The 24,682-nt window shown below is 44.1% G+C and overlaps 1 protein-coding gene across 2 annotated transcripts in view; it reads right to left on the bottom strand.

Moving 5' to 3' along the window:
- Window positions 1-24,682, bottom strand: part of CSMD1 (CUB and Sushi multiple domains 1) — a 2,022,422-nt gene that overhangs the window by 65,664 nt on the left and 1,932,076 nt on the right. For both annotated transcript variants that reach the window (XM_043557450.1, XM_043557440.1), the window contains exons 51-52: window positions 17,746-17,940; window positions 12,992-13,165 (exon numbers count right to left, since the gene is read on the bottom strand). In XM_043557450.1, the coding sequence (XP_043413385.1) occupies window positions 12,992-13,165; window positions 17,746-17,940 (369 nt within the window). The remainder of the gene's footprint in view (window positions 1-12,991; window positions 13,166-17,745; window positions 17,941-24,682) is intronic.

Here is a 24,682-nt window from a genome sequence, read left to right on the forward strand (position 1 = left end):
GCAAGCAGGGGAGGAGCAGAGTAAGAGGGCGACGGAATCTGGAGCAGGCTCCAGGCTCCCAGCTGTCAGCACAGAGCCCGACATGGGGCTCGAACCCACGGACCATGAGATCACAACCTGAGCCAAAGTCAGACGCTTAATGGACTTAACCAACCTTGGCGCCCTGCCCAAGAAATTTAACTAAAAAGAGATGGGTAGGAAGGTAGACTGAAAGCTGGAAACAAGTGGGGGGGGGACAGGAATGCTCTGAGGCCAGGAAGGGGTGTCCTGGTTTCTTGGATTCCCCCTGGGTCAAGGGTTCCCTGCAAACTTGCCAGAGGCAGGATCAGAGGGGCTGGGACATGGCTGGGATCCCTGGGGAGCCCAGGCTGCTGTCTGCAGTCTTGGGGGTCAGCAGGGTGATCACCCACCACACGGCCAGCACGTGGGGACCAGGCAGGTCAGCGATGCAGGCTTCACCCACTACTGCAGGACTCAGAGCAGGACAGGTTCCTCCAAGCAGCTCTTTCTAGATCCATCTGAACCCCATGTCTTAGCAGGTGTGGTCTAACATTTCTGAGAGGACACAGGTGCTTTCCTGAACGTGTTTCTGGTAGAGTGAATATTGTGAAAACTTGTTCTCGAATGAACCGGATTCCTCCAGCACTTGTAAGGATGCTATCCGTGCTTTCTGGAATGCTCTATTTTAGAGCAGGAACCTTATCCATTCATAGGATGTGAGCAATATTTAGAGTAGCTTCCTACAGTGTTTCTCTATTTGTTTCTCATTCTGTAAGGAGCCATCCCGTCCACAGCCCTTTGAAAACACACTGATTTCTACTGGTGACTTTTCTGAGTGACTGACCCAGGGTGTCATATGTCAGCTGGCAGATATACCTTAATATCCCAACACATGCAAACGCTGAACACTTCCAACTTTCAAGTTACAGTAAAACCTTGGTTTGTGAGCATAATTTGTTCTGGAAACATGCTTGTCGTCCAAAGCACTCGTATATCAAAGTGAATTTCCGGAACCATTGGCTCAGGTGTGATCGTGTGACATTGGGCGTCACCTATGACTCATATCGCAAGATATCGCTCGTGCATCAAGTTAAAATTTACTAGAAATGTTTGCTCATCTTGTGGAACCTTCGCAGAACAAGTTACTCAGAATCCAAGGTTTTAATGTACTTTCAAGTAATGCATGTTAGAGTGTCTTACAGTTATGTGCACTTGTACGATTTTAGAAATGAATTTGGTGATTTGGAAATGTAAATAAGCTCCACTTTCGCCCATATTCCATAGAAACGCACTGCACCAGTAGAGATGGTGGGCATGCTATCTCCCACGTTATAGGTGTGCACTCTATGGACCCAGAGCCCTGCATCCCTTGGTGTGGAATCTGTGCCATTAAACGGAACTGTATACCTGGATCTCTCTCCTATCATCAGGTCACATTCTCACACACACACACACTCCTCCCCAACCTGAGAGTTCACTACTGTAAGGTCACCTTTTCACTGCATTGGTTTGTGTCTGCACAAATACCAATATTGATCTGGGGATTAAAACGGAACACATTTACACATTTTTAGAAAATCTACAAACCAAATATTCAACCTTCATATTTGCTTTGTGATTATTGGTACTTATTGCTGAAAATAAAATAATAATCATTATAAATGCCCAGTACCTGCGTAAGAATTAGAAATGCAGTTTGTTCCATTCTCTCCATTCTGGGCAGTAACACTGGCTTTGTGCTAAAGGCAAGGTTATTTGGCAGTGGATTCCAAAGCCAATTGACAAACTCTTCTTGAGTATTAACAAACAGTCACAAAATGTCAGACGGTTCAGATTCTTACATGCAGAGAAACTCGTTGGCATTAAACACCATTGGATGCATTTGAATCTTCAGATCTGTACGTATTAAAGGCACACGTCTGAGTGCTGAGAGACAAGACTTTGATCTTCCACAAGTGTGATTTCTAGGGGCAGTGCTCAGCAACTTTGCCTAAGTCTGAGAAAATGTGGTGCCATGGACAGCAAGGGAATTTTCCCAAGGACATGGAGGTATCTGCTTATAGGAGGTACACGACACTTTGTGCATGAGTACATCAAAGGAGGGCCCAATCTTCGCCGCAAAATGTTTGTCTCAAATCTTTTTTGACACTTCCTAGTGCCAAGAGAATTAGTTTAAGCCATACTTAATATAAATAAAAGTTTCAGGATTTGGGTAGTCTCTGGGGCTTTCAGAAGTCCTTTATCTGTCCCTTTTTGTACAGCTCCCCAAATAATCGCACTGTCACTTTGCACATACTTCCTTCTTTGCCTTCCCCTGCCTGTGTGCATGCGCTCTCTCGCTCTCTCTCTCTCTTAAAAATAAACTTAAAAATGGGTGCCTGGGTGGCTCAGTTGGTTAAGTGACCGACTTCGGCTCAGGTCACGATCTTGCAGTTTGTGAATTTGAGCCCCGCATCGGGCGCTGTGCTGACAGCTCGGAGCCTGGAGCCTGCTTCAGATTCTGTGTCTCCCCCTTTCTCTACCCCTCCCCTGTTCACCCTCTGTGTCTCTCTGTCTCTCAATGATAAATAAACATTAAAAAAATAAACTTAAAAAAATACCCAGACTTCTAGATTTTTGGCTGTTTTGCTGCATTGTGAACTCAGCAAATAGACACCTAATTTTTCTCCCCTACGTATCTCCACCGGCAGAGTGTGATTCCGAGAGCAGGGTGTGGCCCCGCACCCCAGCCTCGAGCCTGTGCCTGAACAGAGCCTGAACCTGAACAATCAGATGGCTTCTCCTCCATGAGCACGTTGCCACATTAGTGCACACCCCCCTTTCCTGGGACTCTACACAGAGCACTTCCCCAGGACAGGCTGCATGCCGGTGGGCCAGCCTTCTGGACCATCTGGACCACCTCCTGCAGCACTGGATGCACATCGGAGTTTCTGGGATGAACTGGCTCCACTTCTGCTTGTGCACATTCCCACCATCACTCCAAACGGCTTCCTCCACCGGCCTCTCTCCCACCCCGAGTTCTCTCTTTTGCCGTTCATTAATCTCACCTTTTTATTAAAGGCACTTGGTATTTATCTTCTTTATTCCTCTGATTATAAATTCCTGAAAACAGAAGAACTGGATCCTATTAACCTTTACACCCTACGCCACGTTTCCTGAGGAATCGGATGAATATCATTAGAGAATATTCAGAAATACGGACAGAAGCGCTTGCGACTGGGGAGTGTTTTGTGACATTTATCTCCCAGCCACTGACGATGCATATGTAACATGTGACGACTAGCACTGGCCGTTGCCAAATATTTTCCCTTCCCCGGCATTATACAGCTAAATTGTACACAGAACGTTGCGTACCAGAGATCAGGGGTGGGGGCGTAAACTTTCCACTCCGCTGCTGCAATTCTGCTGTAATGTAAGAATTACCGTAATTGGCTGTTAAATTTTTTTTACACGGATCTATCCTAAAACACCAGGCGTTTGCAGAATATTTGCCAATTCTATTCTCTAAGAACTATGAGAGAGTATGACCCAACAGTATTATTTTGAATCGTGTCATCTAGCTATTTCAGCCATACGAATGTCACCGTGCTGTTATACGTACAAAAAAATTCATCTCTTCATACGCCATTATAGTACAGCAAAGGCAACCTTATTTCGAATACTAGGAAAACAACCTACTAAAAAAGGAACATGTTCTTTGTGTGGGTAACATCTCGGTCTATCACTGACATCTCGAATACCACATACTAAAGAGGTGGCCAGGTGCCGGAGATGAAGCGTTACTACGTGTGAGAAAGTCTAAATGATATAAATGTCATCAAGAGGTTAATGTAGGTCTCTACAGCGGGAGACCTGGGTTACAAGCGTACCACCTCGTCTAGTCTGTGTGCTGTCTGCTGGGCTCAGTGCAAACTACCACAGGGAAGATAAACGGAAGGGACCATGGGGATCATCAAACTTCCCCGATGGATTCTGAGGTACCTGATGAGTAGATATGGGGTCAGCATTCCCAGCGCTTAATTGCCTAGTCCAGGGAGATGTGTAGCATCGCACAACACAGATGGTAAACTAGAACAAGCCCTTGGTGATTCACAGAGCGCTGGGAGACCCCAGTAGTAAGGCGAGAATGAGAGCATCGATTAAGTGCACGCTAAGATCTGTGGTGCACACAGGCCTCCCTTTGCCTGGAGTTAAGCTACCATGATGTCCGCACACAGGGTCGAGCAGCTTCCCTCACTGCATCCTGTCTCAAAGGTTCTGGCATAGAATTCAGACCAGCGAGCTCCAACACAGCGTGGATTCAGTGCTGGAGTGTTTAGCAAAGAAGACTATCCTTCATCTCTGTAAATACAGCTCTCCTGCAGATACAGTCCCCAGCGTCCCAGTGTGAAAGTGCTGTCGGTCCACGTGCTTAGCCATTTCTGCTGCAGTGATCATCGGAGGACCCTGGCATGGTCTTTCCTGCTGGAAATCGCTGGAAATAACCACACTGCTACAACTGGAAATATGATCCACGTTCCACAGGAAAGAGAAGCAACTTCTCAGGCCAAAGTATTTCTTCTTCCAGTAACCGTTAAAAAACAAGATGCCTCACACACTTGGAAAAAAAATGCTTTTGTCAAAGCATTTTGCATTCTAATGAAAAGCATCTGGGACATGGAATCAATGAGGCTCCAAGTCTAAAGGAATCCTACACGTAAAAGCCTACCGAACAGGCGACTGCCTTCTGTGTGAACTGTTCTTTGCATTTTGGGGCAGATCTTATGTTAAAAAATAAATAAAGGCAAGGACTTTCTTACACGTAGTCTGAAAACTATTTTTCCGCACAGTGTCTGCCATTCCAAACAAATGAATCAAACTATGCATCACTAATGTCATTGGCCACCCTGGCTCTTGCCTTTGGTAGATGTACTTAATTCATTTTATTTTTGTTTCTTTGCTTTTTTATCCCCCTGTCCCCACCTGATTAAAACTTAGAGATCTCAATACAGGTCTTTGTGGTGGGTACTATCCATCCATCAGGGCTGACACTTGTTATGTAAAAAAGTTTACCAAAATGGGTTTATTCCACCTCTCGATACCATTTTAAATACTTGAAAATGGCTATTATTTACTTCCTAACTTGTCTTGCAGTCAAACTGATGATCACAGGTTCTCCAAACATTCTTCACCTATCACGTTTACCACATCCTTGAGCACAGGTTCGTGCCAGTTTTTCACCGCCCACTTGAACTATTTCACGGAAGCGGTATCATCATTGTGGACGCGGACCTCCTAGCCAGAGAATGAGGTGGGTCCTGTTCATGAAGCCTGGACACCATCAGTCTCAGGGCTACCTCTGCATTTATGAGCCTTCTCATATTGAGAACACCAGATCCTTCCATGAGGGCTAGGGTTTCATAACTTTCTCCTCGTCGTGTACATTGGAAGGTGTTTCACTTTTTACTTAGAGTGAAGCTCTCCATGAATTGCATTATTTTCATATGTGTTTTGTCTGTCACTGAAATTGGTGACATTCTGAATCGGTTGTCAAATATTTACTCTCACTCTTTCAGCTGGCGTTATTACGCCTCTACTCAAGATGTGGATAGAAGTCTTGGGGTAGACTTCTTGGAGAAGTCGAGAATGAGGGAGAGAACTACACAACTGGAAATCTGCTTTCCAGTCGCATCAACCCACTAATCGAGGTCACTGTGGAAAGCCCCTTCAGCAGTTGTTAAAAGACAACATAGCGCTCCTATACTTTCTTGACTGTGAGAGTCTTAACAGAAAACCTTGATCTACGTCTTGCCAAATTCGGAAGCACCATTTCTAAAGAGTATTTCTAAACACCCATCTAAAAGCAAGGTCAGACAAAGATGAACCCAGACTTGCATGTTATTTTGTGAAACTATACGCGTTCTTCATAAGCATGGGTCACCACAGATCTTGCAAACAACAGAGTTGACCAACAGCTCTGTGGATCATCAAATTAACAGATCCGCCGTTCCTGCCAGCTTGCTTCTTTCCTTTTCGTGTGAAAAATCACACTACACGTTCCTTTTAATAACGAGCCACTGGCAGGGGGACTGTCAGTGACTTGGACACCTCCTCCAGGGTCCCCCCAGCCACTCCACTCAAACTCCCAAGTTCTCCTGGACAGACTCCTTTTCTCTCCTGGGGTCCTGGTTTCTGATACAAAAGTAGGTTCTAACCTTTGCATTCCAGAATGATTCATGACACAGAAGACAGAATGAAGAGGAAGCTGAGCCCTTCTGCTTTACTTGGGCCATCCACTATTTCAAAACCAACCACAGTGAGTGAATTTTGTTCTTATTTCAAACCTGCATTCGACAGGGTCCTTACACTTTCATGGTCCTGAATCTTTTCACTGCCACCGCTCGTGGTGAATCTATCCTTCACAGCATGACCTTCACCTGTATTTTAATTCCCTTAGTACATTGTAGGGTTATTGTTTTGCTTGCAAACTGAGTTTCTTGTAGAACCATCTCATGTAACTGTCTCCATTTCTTTGGGTAATTTTCCATTTTTCTCTTCATTGGGGTGATCTGTTTCTCAAAGTCAGAATTCTGGGGGTTGTTTTGTCTTGTTTAAAAAGGGATGTCTCCTTTAAAGTTGATTCCATGGGGTTTTATCCATTATTTGCCTTGATTTCTTAAAAAGACTCTCACTGACTGCCTCCATTGTCATTATAAGTCATTTCCCCTTCGTCACTGTCCAGTTTACTCTCATGGGGTCCAGGAGAACCTGAGAGTCCCCCAAGGTCATTCAGCTGGGTAAAAATCCAGATTTTTCTGGAGATCCATAGCATTGCAATGGACAAAGAAACAATTCAGAGGGCAAGAAATGGAGGGAAAATACTGGCAAGACTGGTAAGCAAGAGGTCTGGGAGCAGCGCAACATTTAGCCACATGCGACGACGAAGGCACCGACCTTCTTTTGAGGGCACGCCTGGGGTGAGCAGCCATTTTATACCCAGGATCACCCAACCGATTCCACCTTACTGGTCAGAATTAGCACAATGCACGTAGTGCACTCTTTTATTACATCTTCCTTTGAGAAATACAATTATTGGCAAAATAACACAATATCTGCTCGGATACGTTAGTTACATACCCTCATGTTAAGAAGTCTGTGTTCTGCGGTCAAACTGCCTAGGTTTCCATTCTGTTTGTGATACTATTGATTTTACAACGTTGGGCAGATTCCTCACTGTTGTGAGTCATTTCTTAGCTATGAACGGTAGCCGTGAGCACCTCCTGCGCATTCTAACGAAGTCAATATAATTGAAAATTGTCTTGTACATGTTTCACTGTCAATAAATAATACCATTCAGATCACTGTACACAAGGCATCCGGGTGACTTTGAGGTTATGGTGGTATCCGTTATCTACTTTATCAAATCTTTGGGCTAGATTTAGGACTGGACCCTCTGTTCCCTTTATCTGTCTGGCCTGTTGAGAATTTTCTCTAGTGCTGACTTTACCTCTGTTCTCCTGTCTGTTTCCCCCACCCCCACCCCGGCCTCGGCCATATCTCCTTGGGTCCCACAGACATAAGTTCTTACTGGTTTATACTAGGTTATCTAGACATAAGTGATCTATTATTCAGGACAAGAGATAACCTTTCATTGTCACACTCCATGCACACGCATGCCTCATTTTATCGTGCTTTGCAAATACTGTATTTTTATCAAGTGAAGGTTTTTGACCACCTTGCACTGAGCAGGTATATTGGTGCCATTTTTCTAACAGTGTCTGCTCACTTTGTGTCTCTGTGTCTCGTTTTGGTAATTCTTACAACATTTCAAACCTGATTATATTTGATTATATTTGTGATGGTGCTCTGTGATCAGTGATCTTTGCTGGTACTATTGTAACGGGGTTTGGGGCACCCCAAACCACGTGCATATGAGACCGTGAACTTGACTGATGCGTGTCATGTGTGTTCTGACTGCTGCATCTGTCTCCTCCGGCTGTCCTATTCCCTGAGACACAACAGTATTCAAAGTAGGCTAATTAATAACCCTGTGATGACCTCTGAGTTTTCAAGTGAAAGAGCCACACATATCTCACTTTAAATCAAAATCCAGAAATGAATAAGCTTAGTGAGAAAGGCATGTTGAAAGCCTTGGGCCAAAGGTTAGGCCTCTTGCCCCAAACAGCTGGCCCAGTTGTAAATGCAAAAGAAAAGCCCTTGAAGAAAATTAAAAATGCTACTCCAGTGAGCGTACGAATAATAATAACCTGAAATAGCCTTATTGCTGACAAGGAGGAAGTCTGAGCGGTCTAGACAGATCACACCGGCCCCAGCATTCCCTTAAGCCAAAGCCTAATCCGGGCAAGGCCCGAACTCCCTGTAACGCTACGAAGGTTGAGAGAGGGGAGGCAGCTGCAGAAGAAAAGTTAAAGGCCAGCAGAGGTTTGTCGGTGAGGATTAAGGAAAGAAGCCGTCTCTGTAGCATAAAAGCTCAAGGTGAAGCAGCACGTGCTGATGCAGAAGCTGCGGCAGGTTCTCCAGAAGATCTAGCTGAGATCATTCGTGATGGTGGCTACACCAAACAACAGATTTTCAGTGTCGGTGAAACAGCCTTCTGTTAGAACAAGATGCTACAGAGCTTTCCCCGCCAGAGAGAAGTCGATGCCTGGCTTCAGAGCTTCAAAGGAAGACTGACGCTGTTGTCAGGGGCTAACGCAGCCGGTGCCTTAAGTGCAAGCCGATGCCCACGTACCATTCTGAAAATCCGCGGGCCCTTCAGAATTGGGCTACATCGACTCTGCCTGTGCTCTACCTGCCTGTGCTCTGCCTGGTCACCCAAGAGCTCTGATGGAGGCGCACGAGGAGACGAATGCGGTTTTCACGCCCATTAACACAGCATCCATTCCGCAGCCCGTGGATCAAGGAATCATTTCAACTTTCACATCTTACTACTGAAGAAATGCATTTCATGAGGCTATAGATGCCATAGATGGTGATTCCTCTCATGGATCTGGGCAAAGTAACCTGAAGACCTTCCAGATCGGACTCACCACCCTAGATGCCATTAAGAACATCCGTGACTCAGGGGAAGAGGCCAAAATATCAGCATAAATAGGAGTTTGGAACAAGTGGACTCCAAGCCTCATGGATGACACTGAGGGAGTCAAGACTTCATGGGGAAGTAGAGGCAGACGTGGTGGAAGGAGCCAGAGAACGAGAGTCACAGGTGGACGAGGGGCCGCATCTCACGATCAAACTTGAACAGATGAGGAGACACTTCATGGGGACAAGCAAAGAAAGAAGTTTCCTGAGATGGAATCTAGTCCTGGGGCAGATGCTGTGATGGTCACTAAAATGACGACAAAGGACTGAGAACACAACATAAACCGAGTTGAGAAAGCCGCGGCAGGGTTTGAGACGGTGGCTCCAAAGCCGGAAGAAGTCCCACTGCGGGCAAAATGCTGTCAAACTGCATCACATGCTGCAGAGAAGTTGTTCATAAAAGGAAGAGCCGGTCTATGTGGGAAACTTCCACGCTGACTCATCTTAGGGAACAGCCACAGCCACCCCGACCTTCAGCTGACCCCATCCTGATCAGTCAGCAACCATCACAACTGAGGCAAGACTCTCCACCAGCAAAAAGGTTGTGAGCAGCTGAAAGCTCGGATTGTGTAGCAATTTTTAGCAATGAAGTATTTTTAAATTGAGGCGTGTACATTTGACCCTCGAACAACACAGGTTTGAACTGTGTGGGTACACATACACGTGGATTTTTTTCAGAAATCCAGTACTGTAAATGTATTTCCTGTCCTTTAAGGTTTTCTTAATAAATTTTCTCTCTGCTTATTTATTTAGTTTGAGACACAGGGGAGGCACGGAGAAAGAAGGAGAGAGAGAATCCCAAGCAGGCTCCACGCTTAGTGCGGAGCCCGACGTGGGGCCTGATCTCACAACCATGGGACCTTGACATGAGCTGAAATTAAGAGTTGGATGGAGGGGCGCCTGGGTGGCTCAGTCGGTTAAGCGTCCGACTTTGGCTCAGGTCACCATCTCATGCTCCGTGAGTTCAAGCCCCGCGTCGGGCTCTGGGCTGATGGCTCAGAGCCTGGAGCCTGCTTCCGATTCTGTGTCTCCCTCTCTCTCTGCCCCTCCCCCGTTCATGCTCTGTCTCTCTCTGTCTCAAAAATAAATAAAAAACATTAAAAAAAAAAAGAGTTGGATGGAGCTAGGGGCACCTGGGTGGCTCAGTTGGGTGAGCATCCAACTTCGGCTCAGGTCATGATCTCATGGTTCAGGAGTTCGAGCCCCGCATCGGGAGCTGTGCTGACAGCTGGGAGCCTGGAGCCTGCTAAGGATTCTGTGTCTCTCTCTCTCTCTCTCTCCGCCCCTCCCCCACTCGTGCTGTCTCTCTCTCTCTCAAATATAAATTAAAATATATATATATATATATATATATATATATATATATATATATATATATAAAGAGTTGGATGGAGCTTAACTGACGGAGCCATCCGGGTGTCCCTTAAGGACATTTTATTTTCTCTAGCTTACCTGATTGTAAGCATACAGTATATATTACACATAACATGCAAAATACGTGTTCATTTATATGTTATCAGTAAGGCTTTTGGTCAGCGATAAGCTATCAGAGGTTCAGTTTTTAGGGGCTCAAAAGTTGTATGTAGATTTTTGACAGGAGGGAGGAGTCAGAGCCCCTAACTGCCATGTAGTTCAAGGGTCAACTGTACATCATTGTTTTTCCACGTAATGCTATCGCACACTTACCGGACTACAGTATAGCGTAAATATAACTTTTATGTGCATGGGGAAAACAAAAAATACACTTGACTCACTGTATTGTAATATCTGCTTTATTGTGTTGGTCTAGAACCAAATCCACAGTTATCTCGGAGGTGTGCCTGTATCACGAATCACACTTTCAAGTCGCAGGGGTAGTTGTGCAACTGCATTCGCTGACTTTTGAAATATTTATACTAAGTGCATTACCCATCCTTTACTCGTTGTGTTACAAATATATGTGGCAATGTGTCCTATCTAATATTTTTCTAGTTGTTTTTCTTTCATATTCTCTGCCTCTTCCAATTTTATCATTCCTTATATTTTACATCTAGGTCCTCCTACGCTAACGTGTTATATATTCTTTTCCAGACAGTTTTATTCCTCTTTATTTTCAGTTTCCATTCCTTCAGAACACTCCCTCTCCCAAAAGCTTCTAAGACATATTGTACCGTACCTAAGCCATACTTTGCGGCACACTGGCCCAGACAACTATACAACACACCGGTGGTTCGACCTTTCGACTTCGAAGTCCTTATCCGCGGTCAAGAAGAACACCAGAGAAAAAGTGAAGGTTTCTTTGGAATCAACGAGGCCCCAGCAGACCCCAGGATGTCAGCTATAGAAACTGTGCCACTCAAACTCCCTGAGGCCACAGTAACCATCTCACCTCATGAGGCTTTTGTAACCAGTAGGTCACGAGTCAAATGTAAATTGTCACTGCTTTCCATTATCGCAATTAGAGCAGACAAGTACGTTTCTTAGACCACCTGGTTGCCTTCCTAGCACCAAGTGTCTGTCACTCAAGGTAACAGAGAAGAGCTACCCCGAAGGAGGGCCGCCTTACGGACAGTGGTACTCAATGACCAGACATTTTATAATGACACGTAGGAAGGCACAGAAAATCTCAGAGGCACTAGTGACTATCAACACAAAATCCCACACACATTCCAAGGAAGTTTCACAGTCTACTGACAACCATACTGACCACACTCAGCAACAACATATGTATTTACACACACAGGGTATGCTGGCAGCTTCCATATAGGTATGACAGTAACTTAAAGAAAGCAGGTGTCAGGGGCACCTGGGTGGCTCAGTTGGTTGAGCGCCTGACTCTTCATTTCAGCTCAGGTCATGATCTCACGGTTATGAGATCGAGCCCTGCATAGGGCTCTGGGCTGAGCATGCAGCCTACTTCAGATTCTCTCTCTTTCCCTCTGCCCCTCCCCCCTGCTCGCTCACTCTCTCTCTCTCTCCCTCTCTGTAGAATGAAAAAAAAAAAAAAAGAAAGAAAGCAGGTGTCCTTTCATGAATAAGAGTGAGAAAGAAACTCCTTTTGTTGGTTGATTTTCTCTGGAATTATTATTTAGATTGATTTTCTCTCTCTCTCTCTTTTCCCCCAAATTCTCCTGAGCATTTCTTCAAATTATCTCAAGTAAAAAGACCAGATTTTTACTATTCAAAATTTACTGGTCCTGGCTTCATTCCTGAAGTGATTTCCAGCCCATGGAGAGTCAGAGGCTTAAACTTTCCAGCTTCTATAGCTTTTGAGTGATTACAAAATTATTGAGGTCTCACAAAGAGGTCAAAAGGACAAAAGGCAGTTAACATATTTTAAAGATTACTTGGAGACCTACAGGAGCATGGTAAGTCCGTGCTTGAAGCTGCCAATTCAACAATTTCTTATGTTTATTCACTAGATTTTTTTTCAACGAAAAAGATTTTCAACTCAATTTTTTAAAATTATCATGCAGAAAATTTTAATCTTTAAGCGAAGGAAGCACACGTGACTGAGCACACACTCTTCTCGAAATAATTCATTGTACTTATGCTGATTGATCCTAGTCACTTCCACTTACTGACACAATGTAAAATTTCTTTTAAAGATAAAGCATGTCGTATTTTTGAGTATCATTTTTGTGTGTCCTAAACGGATGGCATAAAGTTGCGATGACACCCTCAGCAATGTAGAAAATAGTTTCTAAGTCACTCAAGGCAATATGCGACTTTCATTTATTGGCCAGATTAAAAAATAATCCCTTTCGATACTTAAAGAAGTTGCTGTGTGAAGTGTAGCCCTAAGACCGCAGGTAGGATTTAGTTTCTCTGTTGGAACATTTATAGCAAGAGGTGTTACGCCTTGCCCAACCACAGTCTATTTTTCAGGCTTAGCTAAATTAAAGAAATACCAGATGATAGATTGATTTACCCAGACAGCGAGTTTCGGAGCCACTCCAGAGTCCATTTGCTAAGCATTCTCTGACGTGAGACCCCACCAGGGTGTAGCCCGTGTTGCACGTAAATATAGCTGTGGCCCCATAAACTGTGAGTGTGCCAATCTTGTTACCGTTTGGCGGAAAGGAGAGGCTTCCACACGAGATCACTGGAAGGCAAACAAAAAGCAAATGTTACTTCAAGTCTGCGGGTTATTCTCTTGCTTAAGCATGACAAAATCCTCAGCCTTAATTCTTATCAGGGACGGGGATGTCTGGTTAGGGTCAGACAGGCCAACTATCTAGGAGGCTTAATTTTCCTCCTCTTACGCCCTTGGAATGGAAACGTGCGTGCTTAGAGAGGATTCCAAAACCGTGCGGTGGACGGACACAGCCACGGGGGGCAGATCAGTCAAGCGCGCGGGCCGCCCGCCCGCCCTTCCATGTGCATCGGCCACGAGAGCCACGAGGCAGCCACCGGACACCTGTTGCAGAACAGGAGCAGTCGTGCCCGGGGCCGTCAGCCGCACTTAAGTGACGCGTGATGAAAACAGGACGCCCGTGTCAACGGGAGGCCTGGCTCCCCGTTCCCTCCAAGTACTTGTGTGACTTGTTGGGACCATGGAGTCATCAAGGCTGACTGTTCCCAGAGGCTTACGTGTGGTTTTGGACGGGTCACGACCAAGGGTCTGAAGACTCTTCTGAGGGCACCAAGGACTTGCTGAGTTACTCTGCGTAAAGGGGTTAGGGCCCAGGCCGTGGGTAGCTGATCGTTACGGAGTTCTTAACGATAGTGAGCTGATCGGAGGCAGCAAATGTAGCGAAGAACACAGACCCTGGCTCCAGGCTACTCAGCTTCAGTCCTCGGCTTGCCGGTTATGGGGAGGCCGGTTTCCTCCAAGACTCCGGGGTCCTCCTTAGTTCCTCTCTTACGCGTTCCTACCAACGCCTGCCCGCAGAGCCACGCGCTGGCTCTAACGAGAGGGCGCGTGCAAGTGCCAAAGGGACACTTGGTACCGGATCAGGGCTCGGTCGGGGCCAACTGACGCGGAACTGACCTGGGGACCTATTTCGTGGGCTGAATCCGTGTGAACGCCTCGATTGACGATTCAAGGGACGACAACGTTTACGGCTGTGCCACGTAGACCAAGGTTTTGAATGGAGCCGATCTCACTCTGAGGGGTCCCCGCTGTGGTTCCATTTCAAACAGACAGACGGACACAGGCAGCTGGCGTGTGTCCTGGGGAGGATGTCTCAGCAGGAATTCGGACAGGGGAGGTCATGATCGGAACGTTATTGTTGTTGAAGTTCCAGCTTCTGGGATCGCTCAACTCGTAGGGCTGTGTCTCATGTGCAGCGACACTGCTAACACGTGCCCGGGCCGAATGTCAACGGATTCCCGCAGAAGTTAATTTTTTTTTTTTTAATTTATCATGAACTTTCCACTAAGCCCTTCCCAAACACACTGCGAGCTTTGCCTTGAGTTAGGATATTTAAAAATCCACACGCAGCCACTCAGCATAATTAGACCATGTCCTGAAATGTCCGCAGGGTCAGAAACGCGCTAGCGGCCATGAGGTCCCCTGGGGCCGGAACGCACCCTCGGTGGATGGCGAGCCCGCTCTATGGCCGCCGTTCCTTCACCTCCGGGGAAACGTCCCTGCGCCCATGGCATCTGGGGCTTGTCCTCCGTCAGGCTCACCAGCCTGTAGGGAGGACTAAGGGAGCACGGCCGCGGCTTGTCGGCAGCGGGGCGATGGGGGCTCAGCTGGCAGGGGACCCACACGGCAATGGCGACAGCGACACTCACTTGGAGAAGCTGCCCCGACACACACACACACACACACACGCCACACCACCCCCCCACACACCACACACCACACTCACAACACACATATACACCACGTATACACATACGCTTTGTCAAACATCCAAGTAGAGCCTCGTTTCCATGTTGTTTTCTCCTCCCAAGTATTTGTGCGGTCCACACCGCCTCCCCTCACTGTGACCAGGGATCACAAGCCATGGGTGTCTCTCCCCCCAGGGCAGCGTCCTTCCTCTTGCCTTCAGTTCTACAATTATGTGCATGTTGAAATCCTCAACTTAGAAAAAAAATCATGCTGTGACATGGTGTTTCTAGACCTGTAAGGCCAGCTTTCCGGTCAGAAATACGGATAGTGTTAGTGAGTGTGGCAAATAAATATAAGGTCAAGAGTAGGGACTTTCCGGTATGTTCTACCTGGAAAAGTCCTCCTGAATGTGCAGATGAACATGAACACAAACAGATGACGTGACATGACTGTGGATGGTTCGGGGCGGTTTATCGTGAAGACAGCGTCACAGGACAGGTGACTGTTAAGTATGTGAAGGCATGCTGTGTAGACCACAGTCTGGAATTGCTTTAGTAGGCCCCGAGGAATGACGCCAAGATGCCTGGTTATAAGTCAAAGAGAAGGCCTTGCTCAAAGTGAAAATATTCAAACATGACTCAGCTGCCCCTGGGGTCATGACCGCCCTGAGTTATTTAAGTTATTTTAACTTAAAAAACGTGTATCAGTAGGGATAAAAATTAATCAAAAATATCCATATCAAGTCTTTTTGGGGGAAGAAAAACAACATTTTCAGTTTGGTCACAAAAGTAATAGCTAGCTTGGTCAGCTTTTCGTACCCACTGATCATACGAACAGCATAATGCACACCCGTGGGCGTAGACGCTGGATGCTGGTCTCTAACACCCTTTTCCACCCAAAGTTTCCAGAGCTCCTTGGAGAATGGCTGATTCCTTGTTTAGTCAAGAAACACTCAGGATGAGCATAAAATATCCTGTCTTCCTGAGAAAACAGGGACAACTTGAAAGACATCATAAGGAGAAGATGAAGAAACCAGGGAGAAGGGACTCACTCTGGCCACACCGGAATGAAAACTACAAATAATGATTAAAAAAAAAACCAGCAATCAGTGATTTCACTGGAACCCACTGATTCTGGAAAAGGCCACAGGTCCCTGATATTTGAGATAGATAAATATCAAAGTGTGATGTGATACAACAACCCATACCAATGAATGGCTGACAATTTCCAAACTACATTTGTATGCCAAGTTGGCTGGAGAGATCTCCAGATATATGGATTTCTGGCCGTTGTTCCTGGACCAAACTTAGTATTGGGATCACCAGACTGAGGGATGTTAAAGCCAGAAAGACAGACTTTCTAGAATTTCAGAAGAATGGAGGCAAATACACAATTTATGGATGGTAGAAACTCAACTTTGCTTTCTTCCCCCCAAAGAAGTAGAAACCTCCTGCTAAGGAGTTTGGTTCAATAATCAGGCCGGCCCTGCCCCCGGTTTTTGTAAACATTCTTCTAAACACGAGTCTCCCTGTGTCAGTTCTTCTGGAATGGAGATTTGGGACTTTAGTGTAACCTGTTGTGGCATAGCAAATACCCACCTAACACTAACACCATCCTCCCCAGGCACACCAGGCAACAAGAAAGCCCAGCAAAAACTAGACTGGACGGTTGCATCCGCAGAAGCCCCGCGTGAACTCCCCACTTCCAAGAAGTTTACGTGCGCCTACTTTAAAGACTCTGATTCTGGATCGAAACTGACGGAATGTTGCCTAGAAAGTCTGAGAGAGGCAAAAGGCAGAGGCTCCCCAGTCCTTTAGCCTCCACTCTCCTCGCTGAGCTTAGTGACTGAGTCTCTGAATCACACCATGGAGCTTTGCAGTGGGTGCCTGTAAGGGAGACCCGCGTGGATGTGGGAAGGAAGGGATTCCCTAATTCGGACCGAGAGGAACAAGGAGGAAATTCAGTATGCATGAAGTCAAACCAGGACACTTGCGACAAAGGCAAGGGAACCGTTAATGATTACTCTGGACAACAGGCTTCAGGCAGGGCTGTCTGGGGACCTGGTGGTGTCATGCACTCGGACTACGGAAGAGGTCCTCAAGTTCACTGACCCTCCCTAACTTACCTTGGTGCTCCTGCCTGAGCGCTTGATACATGTTTACTTACCGTTGGCTCTATTCAAAGTTGAATTAGGATGGCTATGTCAAAGACAACAAAGCATTCTTTTGTCATTTTTCTTATTTTATTCTGGTTTCTTCTTATTAAGCTGTGTGCTTGATAAATTTGACACTGGTCTGACTACTTGTTTCTGTGCATGATAATTTCCTCTGAACAACCCACTAAAGAGTATGTGTTAAATATATCTGAGTCAAATAGTGTTCTGAACAATACTAATATTGTTTTATTTTTCTATTTATTCATATTTGTTATAAAACCCACTCAAAGGCTTAATTGCTTATCTTGTACCTATGAGAATAATAATCTCCCTTTTCAAGATAGTCATTATTTGAGAACACAATATCTTCAGCATAAATAATATTTCCCAAGATCCTAATTAGAGGGTTTGAATAGTCAGTGCATGGAAGGAGTTATCTTTTGAAACATAGGCCTGGATTTGTTTTTGAGTTGATCTGAAATATCGGAGTATTCGAATATTTTAAAATGTATACAATGCAATCATTGATAAATAGAACTTTTAATATTTAACCCAGCCATCATACATTTTAAGTATGTCACATAAAAATCCATATTCATCATTATAATGATGAGAAACGCCATTTGGTTACATTATTAATCCATAGGGGCAATCACTTACAGTGGGGGGGGGTGAAAAGGTGGCGGTCAGTGACGTCACTAATTCAGAATGGCTACCTGACCTGGGAAGTGCACTGGTCACTCACCTCGACATCTGGGTCTCTCGTCGCCTAGGCTCCACGTTCCATTGGCTTGGCACTGTGCCAGCCTCTGGCCCTCCAGGTAATAGCCAGGACTGCAGCTCAGCACGACCTGAGCTCCATACTCGTTCAGTGACCCCGAAACCAGTCTCCAGGTGACGTGCTCCGGGAGCTGAGCTTCGATGCCAGGACAAATCACCGCTGGAAATGAAACATACTTATTAGCATCACCATTGTTTTCACGACAGATCAGATCACGTTTGCTTTTAATGGTAAGACCCTTGTCTCTGAACTTGATCTTGCAAAACAGAAGCCGCTGGCCTATTATTTCAGGTGCTCTTCTCTACTACCCACATAGTCACAGGAGGATGATCATGCATGGAAAATGCATTCGGCGGCCTCATTGCAGGTGCATTGGCGATTGTGCAGTGACGCTGTGATAGAAACAGATAAATCACCCACAAGAAGTTGCACGGTTCACTTGGATGGAAAATCTTCATCAGGTAAATGAGCACTTGCGTAGAAGAATCTTACATGTCGTTTGTCTCAATTTCCTCTGAGAATCTTGGAATAGAATTGAGACGTTGACAACGAGCTTGGGCACAAACGATCAGAAAATCGTATGCCCCCATTCCCTTCCTCTCTATGAAACACACCTACATAAGAATTCTGTATGTTACTGGACTTACAGGCACACAGCATCTATCTGCAGACTGCACTAATACTGTCAGGACAAATGTTTAATAGATCTTAAAAGAGACCATCTTTTCATGCTCTTAGGAGAAGGCCTAGAATTATAGTAACTACTGAATACAGAGCAGGAGCTACAAATGTAATAACAGTGATAATAGTGGTAATGGTGTCGCCCGCGCCATTTTCTTGGGGTGGACTTCAAGCGATCTGCAAATATGCTGAAAATGTATGCAAAATTTAATATATGTGAGTATATATATATATGTATATATATACACATACATATATATATATACTAAAGTAAAATAATATATGAAATGAATTTTACAAAGTTGGCACTCCATTTCTCCATATATGAACATCCAAGGCAGTCGACCACATTCAGAACTGAGCTGATTAATTTATTGAGCCTGGAAGACTTAGCTGGAGAAATCAGAGCTTTTTCAGAATGATATTAATAAATAATTTTACTTATTTAAAAGTAAATTAGAAATCAAATTCTATATAGGTTTATCATAGTTGAATCAGACATATCCAAATGTTACAAAAATCTCACTGAATCTTCTATCCGTAATTTACCAGTACTAAGTGCGAATAAAGTGAAAAAATGGACTTTTCAGTATTGTTACAATAATATCAATGATGAATAAAATGTGAAAAGGATTTGCTAATTTGAAAGTAATCCTTAGGTCTGTTTCTCTTAAGTATTTTTAAAGGAAATGATTGTCCAAAATTTGTATGGATTCAAAATGGATATTCAAAATGGATTAAAATCCTAAGTGCGAGTCCTAAAACCATAAAAATCCTAGAAGAAAGCAAAGGCAATAATTTCTTTGATATTGGCCATGGAAAGACTTTTCTAGATGTGTCTCCTTTGGCAAGAGAAGTAAAAGCAACAGTAAACTATTGGGACTACACCAAAATCAAAAAGCTTCCGTACAGCAAAAAAAAAAAAAACAACAACAAAGCAAAAAGGTAATATACTGAATGGGAGAAGATATTTGTAAATGATATATACATTAAGGTGTTAATACCCAAAATATATAAAGAACTTATACAACTCAACCCCAAGAAAACAAATAACCCAATTAAAAAATGGGCAGATGACCCGAATAGTCACTTTTTCCAAAGAAAATTACAGATGGCCAATAGACACATGAAAAGATGCTTAACATCATTAACCATTGGGGGAATGCAAATGAGAATCCTGTGAGAATGGCTAAATTAAAACACACACACACACACACACACACACACACACACACACAAAACAAGTGTTGGTGAGGGTGTGGAGAAAAATACTCATCACTGTTGGTGGGAATGCAAACGGGTACAACTACTCTGGAAAACATTAGGGAGATTCCTCAAAAAATTAAAAATAGAATTACCATATTATCCAAGAATTACACTAATGGGAATTTACCCAAAGAAAATAGAAACAATAATTTGAAAAGATACATGCACCCCTATGTTTATTGCAGCCTTACTTACAACAGCCAATAATATGGAAGCAGCCCAAGTGTCCGATGACAGACGAATGGATCAAGATGTGGTGTGCACAGACGTGTGCACACACACACACACACACACACACACACACACACAGAGGAATGTTACTCAACCATAAAAAAGAATGAAATCTTGCCTTTTGCAACAACATGGGTGGACTTAGAATAATGCTAAGTGAAATAGGTTCATCAGAGAAGAACAAATATCATATGACTTCACTCCTATGTGGAATTTAAGAAACAAAACAAATGAACAAAGGAAAAAGAGACAAACAGACTCTTAAATATGGAGAACAAACTGGTGGTCACCAGAGGGAAGTGGGGGGGGATGGGGAAACAGGAGAAGGGGATTAAGAGTACATTTATCCTGATGAGCATTGAGTAATATATAGAAGTGTTGAATTACTGTACTGTATGCCTGAAACTAATAGAATACTCACTGTATGTTAACTGTAATCGAACAAAAAGTAAAACTTATATGGATATTTAAGTGTTTTGCCTGAATAATACAAGCAAATTCTTCTCTAACTGGAATACCTTTAGAATTCCAGGCAGGATGGCTATTTCTGAAAAGTCTTTGATGCCTTTAACCTTGTAAATCCATAGCTCCATTTCAATCCCACTGCCTATGTCAACTAAAGTTCATTTCATTTCGCCAAAAACTGCACTCCTACAATGAGCTGAATTGTTTTCAATGACCTGAACTAACTTTTACAAACTCTACTTGTGTCAGGAAGGATTCACTGTTGGCATTTACAGTGGAAACGGTCGTTTACTTTGAGCTCATATCATCTGCGGTGGTGATTTCCAAATTCTGTATGATTACCTCTTTCTTTGTGAAAATGCTCTTTGGTTTGCCTTAGAATTATCTGATTCTGTTAAACCAGAAAAAAAAAAAAACCTGATCACTTGAATCTCTTTCTCCCTGGTAGGCTAACAGCTCTTTTACTGTAAGCACTATGTCTTTTCACAATTTTTATTGAGTATAATGTTTGCCCTAAAACAGGTGCTGATGACATATATTTATAAATCTGAGTGAGTGAACATGTGTGTGTGTGAGTGTGTGTTCACACTTTGAAAACGAATGCGCCAAGAAAGTGTTGTGGCAGCAAAAAAAAAAACGCCAAAAAACAAAAAACAAAAAACAAACCTGCAAAGGAATGGAAGTGATAAAACCATACGGGTGGAACCTGAGTAAAGGGAAAAGTAAGACTGGAATAAATATTTAATGTGAAAGTTCTCCAAAGGGAGAGGGGCAAGAGCAGAGGTCCTCAGAAGCCGTGGCAATTGGGGTTCTATTTAATACCTTCAAAGATGCCCAGAGGGATAACCTATAGCAAACGTCTAAGCGTGAACAAGTGAGGCCGTGGTCTGGGTGATGACATCCCCAAGGAATGTCAACCAAGATGGTGCCAGAAAATGGTTTCCTCCAGATGGTGGAGAAAAGGGGGCCACTTGGTCAGTTGTATCCAAGTGGGTGTCCACATTCATATGCAAACAACATGAGAAACCCAGAAACCAATGAGCCCTAAGGAACTAGGGCCGATGAAAGCGTCACAGAAGGCAGTGCCCCTGGTTGCTTGGCCTGGCGGCAGGGGAAACCCCAATCTTGTGCCCGAATTCTGGGCCTTGTGGGAGGAAAAGGGACTTGAATAGACACAGGACCCTTTGTGGGCCCCAAATACCACCTCATTCTCCCCTTGGCGTTTCTGTAAGGTGAGCAGCCCTGGTCACACAGGTCAGAGACCTGACAAGGGTTTTCCTGGCTTGTTCTTCCTTCCCTCTCCCCCGCGTCCCCCATGGGCAGGGAGAGATCCGCTGGTCCTCCCCATGCCACCCCCTTCTCCTGAAGAGCCTCATCCCACCCCCTTCTCCGGCTCACCCTCACCCTCTGCTCACACACACACACACACACACACACACACACACACAAACACATTTTCTGTCTTGCAAACATTTCAGTGACAACACAAAATATTTTGCATTTTACTTGAGAATTTATATTGAGAATCTGATTCTACCGTGAGTGATTCTGATTTGTTACCGACTCCTTTGGCCAGCGGCAAAGCAGAAAGACCAACCGTTGTTTTGTATGAGGTATTCAGACAATGATAGTATTTCCACCATAAAGAAAGCCCTTTAGACTTCCTCGTCCCCACAATAAATTACAGACACATATCATACATTTTCTGGGGTGTTCCCATCAGCCCCTCCATGCAAGGATGCAACTCTCTTTTCTCTTTTAACAACAGATCCCCCCATTATACCCCACAAGGGGAGTGCTTCTTATCACCAAGTTCAAGCACATTTAATTAGATTTGTAAAATCTCCATTGGATGCCATCGCAGGAGAATGATTTAATCAGTCTCGTAAATGTTCTTTGCGCTCACAACTTGGGCGAGCTTTCAGCATGCCATTAATCGGTTGTCCTCACTGGTCGGGGGCCCAGAAGCCGGCTCAGTTCTGGTGCATTAGAAGCTGAGGAACAAGCCTGCTTGGGCTTAGGTAAATAAGGAATGTAAGTTCTTTGAGCAAAGGCATCCTACAGAGATTTCAATGCAGTCCACACCCTCCCATTTCAACACTGCTCTGGGAGGAAGCCCCACCACAAAGACTGGATTGAAAACATGAGATTCTTAAGGAAATACATTGTTTCCAGATTTTTGTTTTAAGCTCAGATGTTAACCAGTCCTGAGTGTGTGAGTTGTTTAGAATAAGAGTAGCGAATTAGTAAAGAGCTCAAATCACAGAGTTTTAAAAGCAACCTTTTAGCAGGTAACTTATAGGCTCACTGAGAGTGATCAGACTTCCGCTACCAGACAAAAAAAAAAATGTCCCAACACTTCAAAGCCCCTAACCGCCACCCCCCTCCCCAAGATTCCTGACTGAATCTAAACCCTCTGAACATTCTCATGTTCTTTCTAGTCCTGGAATTGCCAGATTTCTTCTCATTCAATTATGAAGTTTACAAAAGCCCCTTCTTGAGATCAGACATTTTTCTGCCCCAGGCTTCTTGTTATTTTGCTGCTATGTTAGTTTTAATAAGTAGATCTTAGTGGAGTCAGACCCTAGAGCATTTACCTAACTAACTGTAACTAAGTAAAAAAAAAAAAAAAAAAAAAAAAAAAAAAAAAAAAAAAAAAAAAAAAACAAGAAAGAAAAAGAATATTCCAGCCCTTTCCCTAGCTTAAAGGTAAGCACCTTCCATGGAATCTGATTTCAATAACAAAAAAGACCAATACTGAATTAACTTCATCTGCTTAGTGATACTGGTAAATACTGTTCAGATTTTTTTTTATAATTCTATAATCGAAGTTCCCTACTAAAGCCATTTTTTTTCAGTTACATAAAATGGTTTATTTTTTAATTATACTAAACCAACCGCTGAACGGGATGAAAACAGTACTGATAATCAAGGAGTAGATTTATAGTAAAATAATCTTAGTATTTCACTCCTTATCCACTGGGCTCACAACAAAGGAATCCACAGTATTTACATCACCAATGCCTGTCTTTTAAAAACTTAGCTTTTCAGTTCCCTCTAAACATCCCTAGAAGTTTCCTGTTGTGGCCATGTGTCTTCTTTTTATCTGTGTGTTTTTTCAGTCCCGTAAGTTGCACACGTAAGGTCACGGTTTCAGTATGCACCGATAACCAACACTGAACCAGCTCTTATAATTAGGAACATCTTTAGAGTTTTTGCGGAAAGAGAATTGTTTGCTTAAAAATAGTTGATGCATTTGTTTAAATGTTCTTTCCCGTTTCCCCTAGTGAGACTTTCCTCCTTCCGTTGTTTTAAGTAAGAGTCTAACAATGTCTCCGGGGTAATTTGTAGGTTATGATGAATGTGACCCTAAATTCTGACATTGTTGTAAATACAACATAGTCAGTGCCGTGAGAGCAGAGCCAGGGCCCTGCCCAAGGACTTGTGGACGCTTTCATGGAGACAAACCACACAAACTAGGGACTGGCATTGAAGCCGGTGGCCATCCGGCTGAGGTACGCCTGATATGAAATGCTATACGAGCGGATGACACCTGCTGTGGTCAGATCCTCAATCTCTAATACTTGGGACACGGGTCTGCAGACATCTAAAGGGACAAGATAAAAGAAGGGTGGGGAGCCGTGGATGCTTCCAGAAAGTGGGTGGTTTGGTGCTGTAGAGGAGGTGCGGGAGGCACCGTGAAAGCTGATGCATGAGAAGACACGATTTCGACCCAGTGCTGAGTGAATAGGGAGCTGTTTCCTCTGATGGTGTGGCACTACAATGACACGAGGACATTAATACGCGACAAATACGTTCCGCTTACACACACTCTCTCTGCTAAGACTCCACACACACAGGACCACGTGGAGCATCATGACCATGTGTAAGACGGGGCTAAGCTAGGAACCTCGGAACTCGCGAACTTCCCTTCCAGCGATGCGTACAATGTTCCTAAATTCTTACAATTTAGTGCATGAGGTCATACACGGAGCCAAGTCATTTTTTTCTTCAAAACACTTCAGTAGGAGTGACAGATGTGTGGAAACATTCTTTTTGGATGGTACATGATTGTAACATTTCAAGTAACTGGCATCGCGTCATTCTGTGGGGACACTGATGTCAAGAACTCATAGAAATGTGCGTTAATTTTCCCGTCTCTCCATAACTTTGGGTTTAGAATAGTTAAGTGAAAATATACTTATATTATACTTATATTTATACTTAGTAAATGCATACTTATATTTACTGTATATAT

This window comes from Prionailurus bengalensis, chromosome B1 (assembly GCF_016509475.1).
Source record: "Prionailurus bengalensis isolate Pbe53 chromosome B1, Fcat_Pben_1.1_paternal_pri, whole genome shotgun sequence".
Taxonomy (NCBI): Eukaryota; Metazoa; Chordata; class Mammalia; order Carnivora; family Felidae; genus Prionailurus; species Prionailurus bengalensis.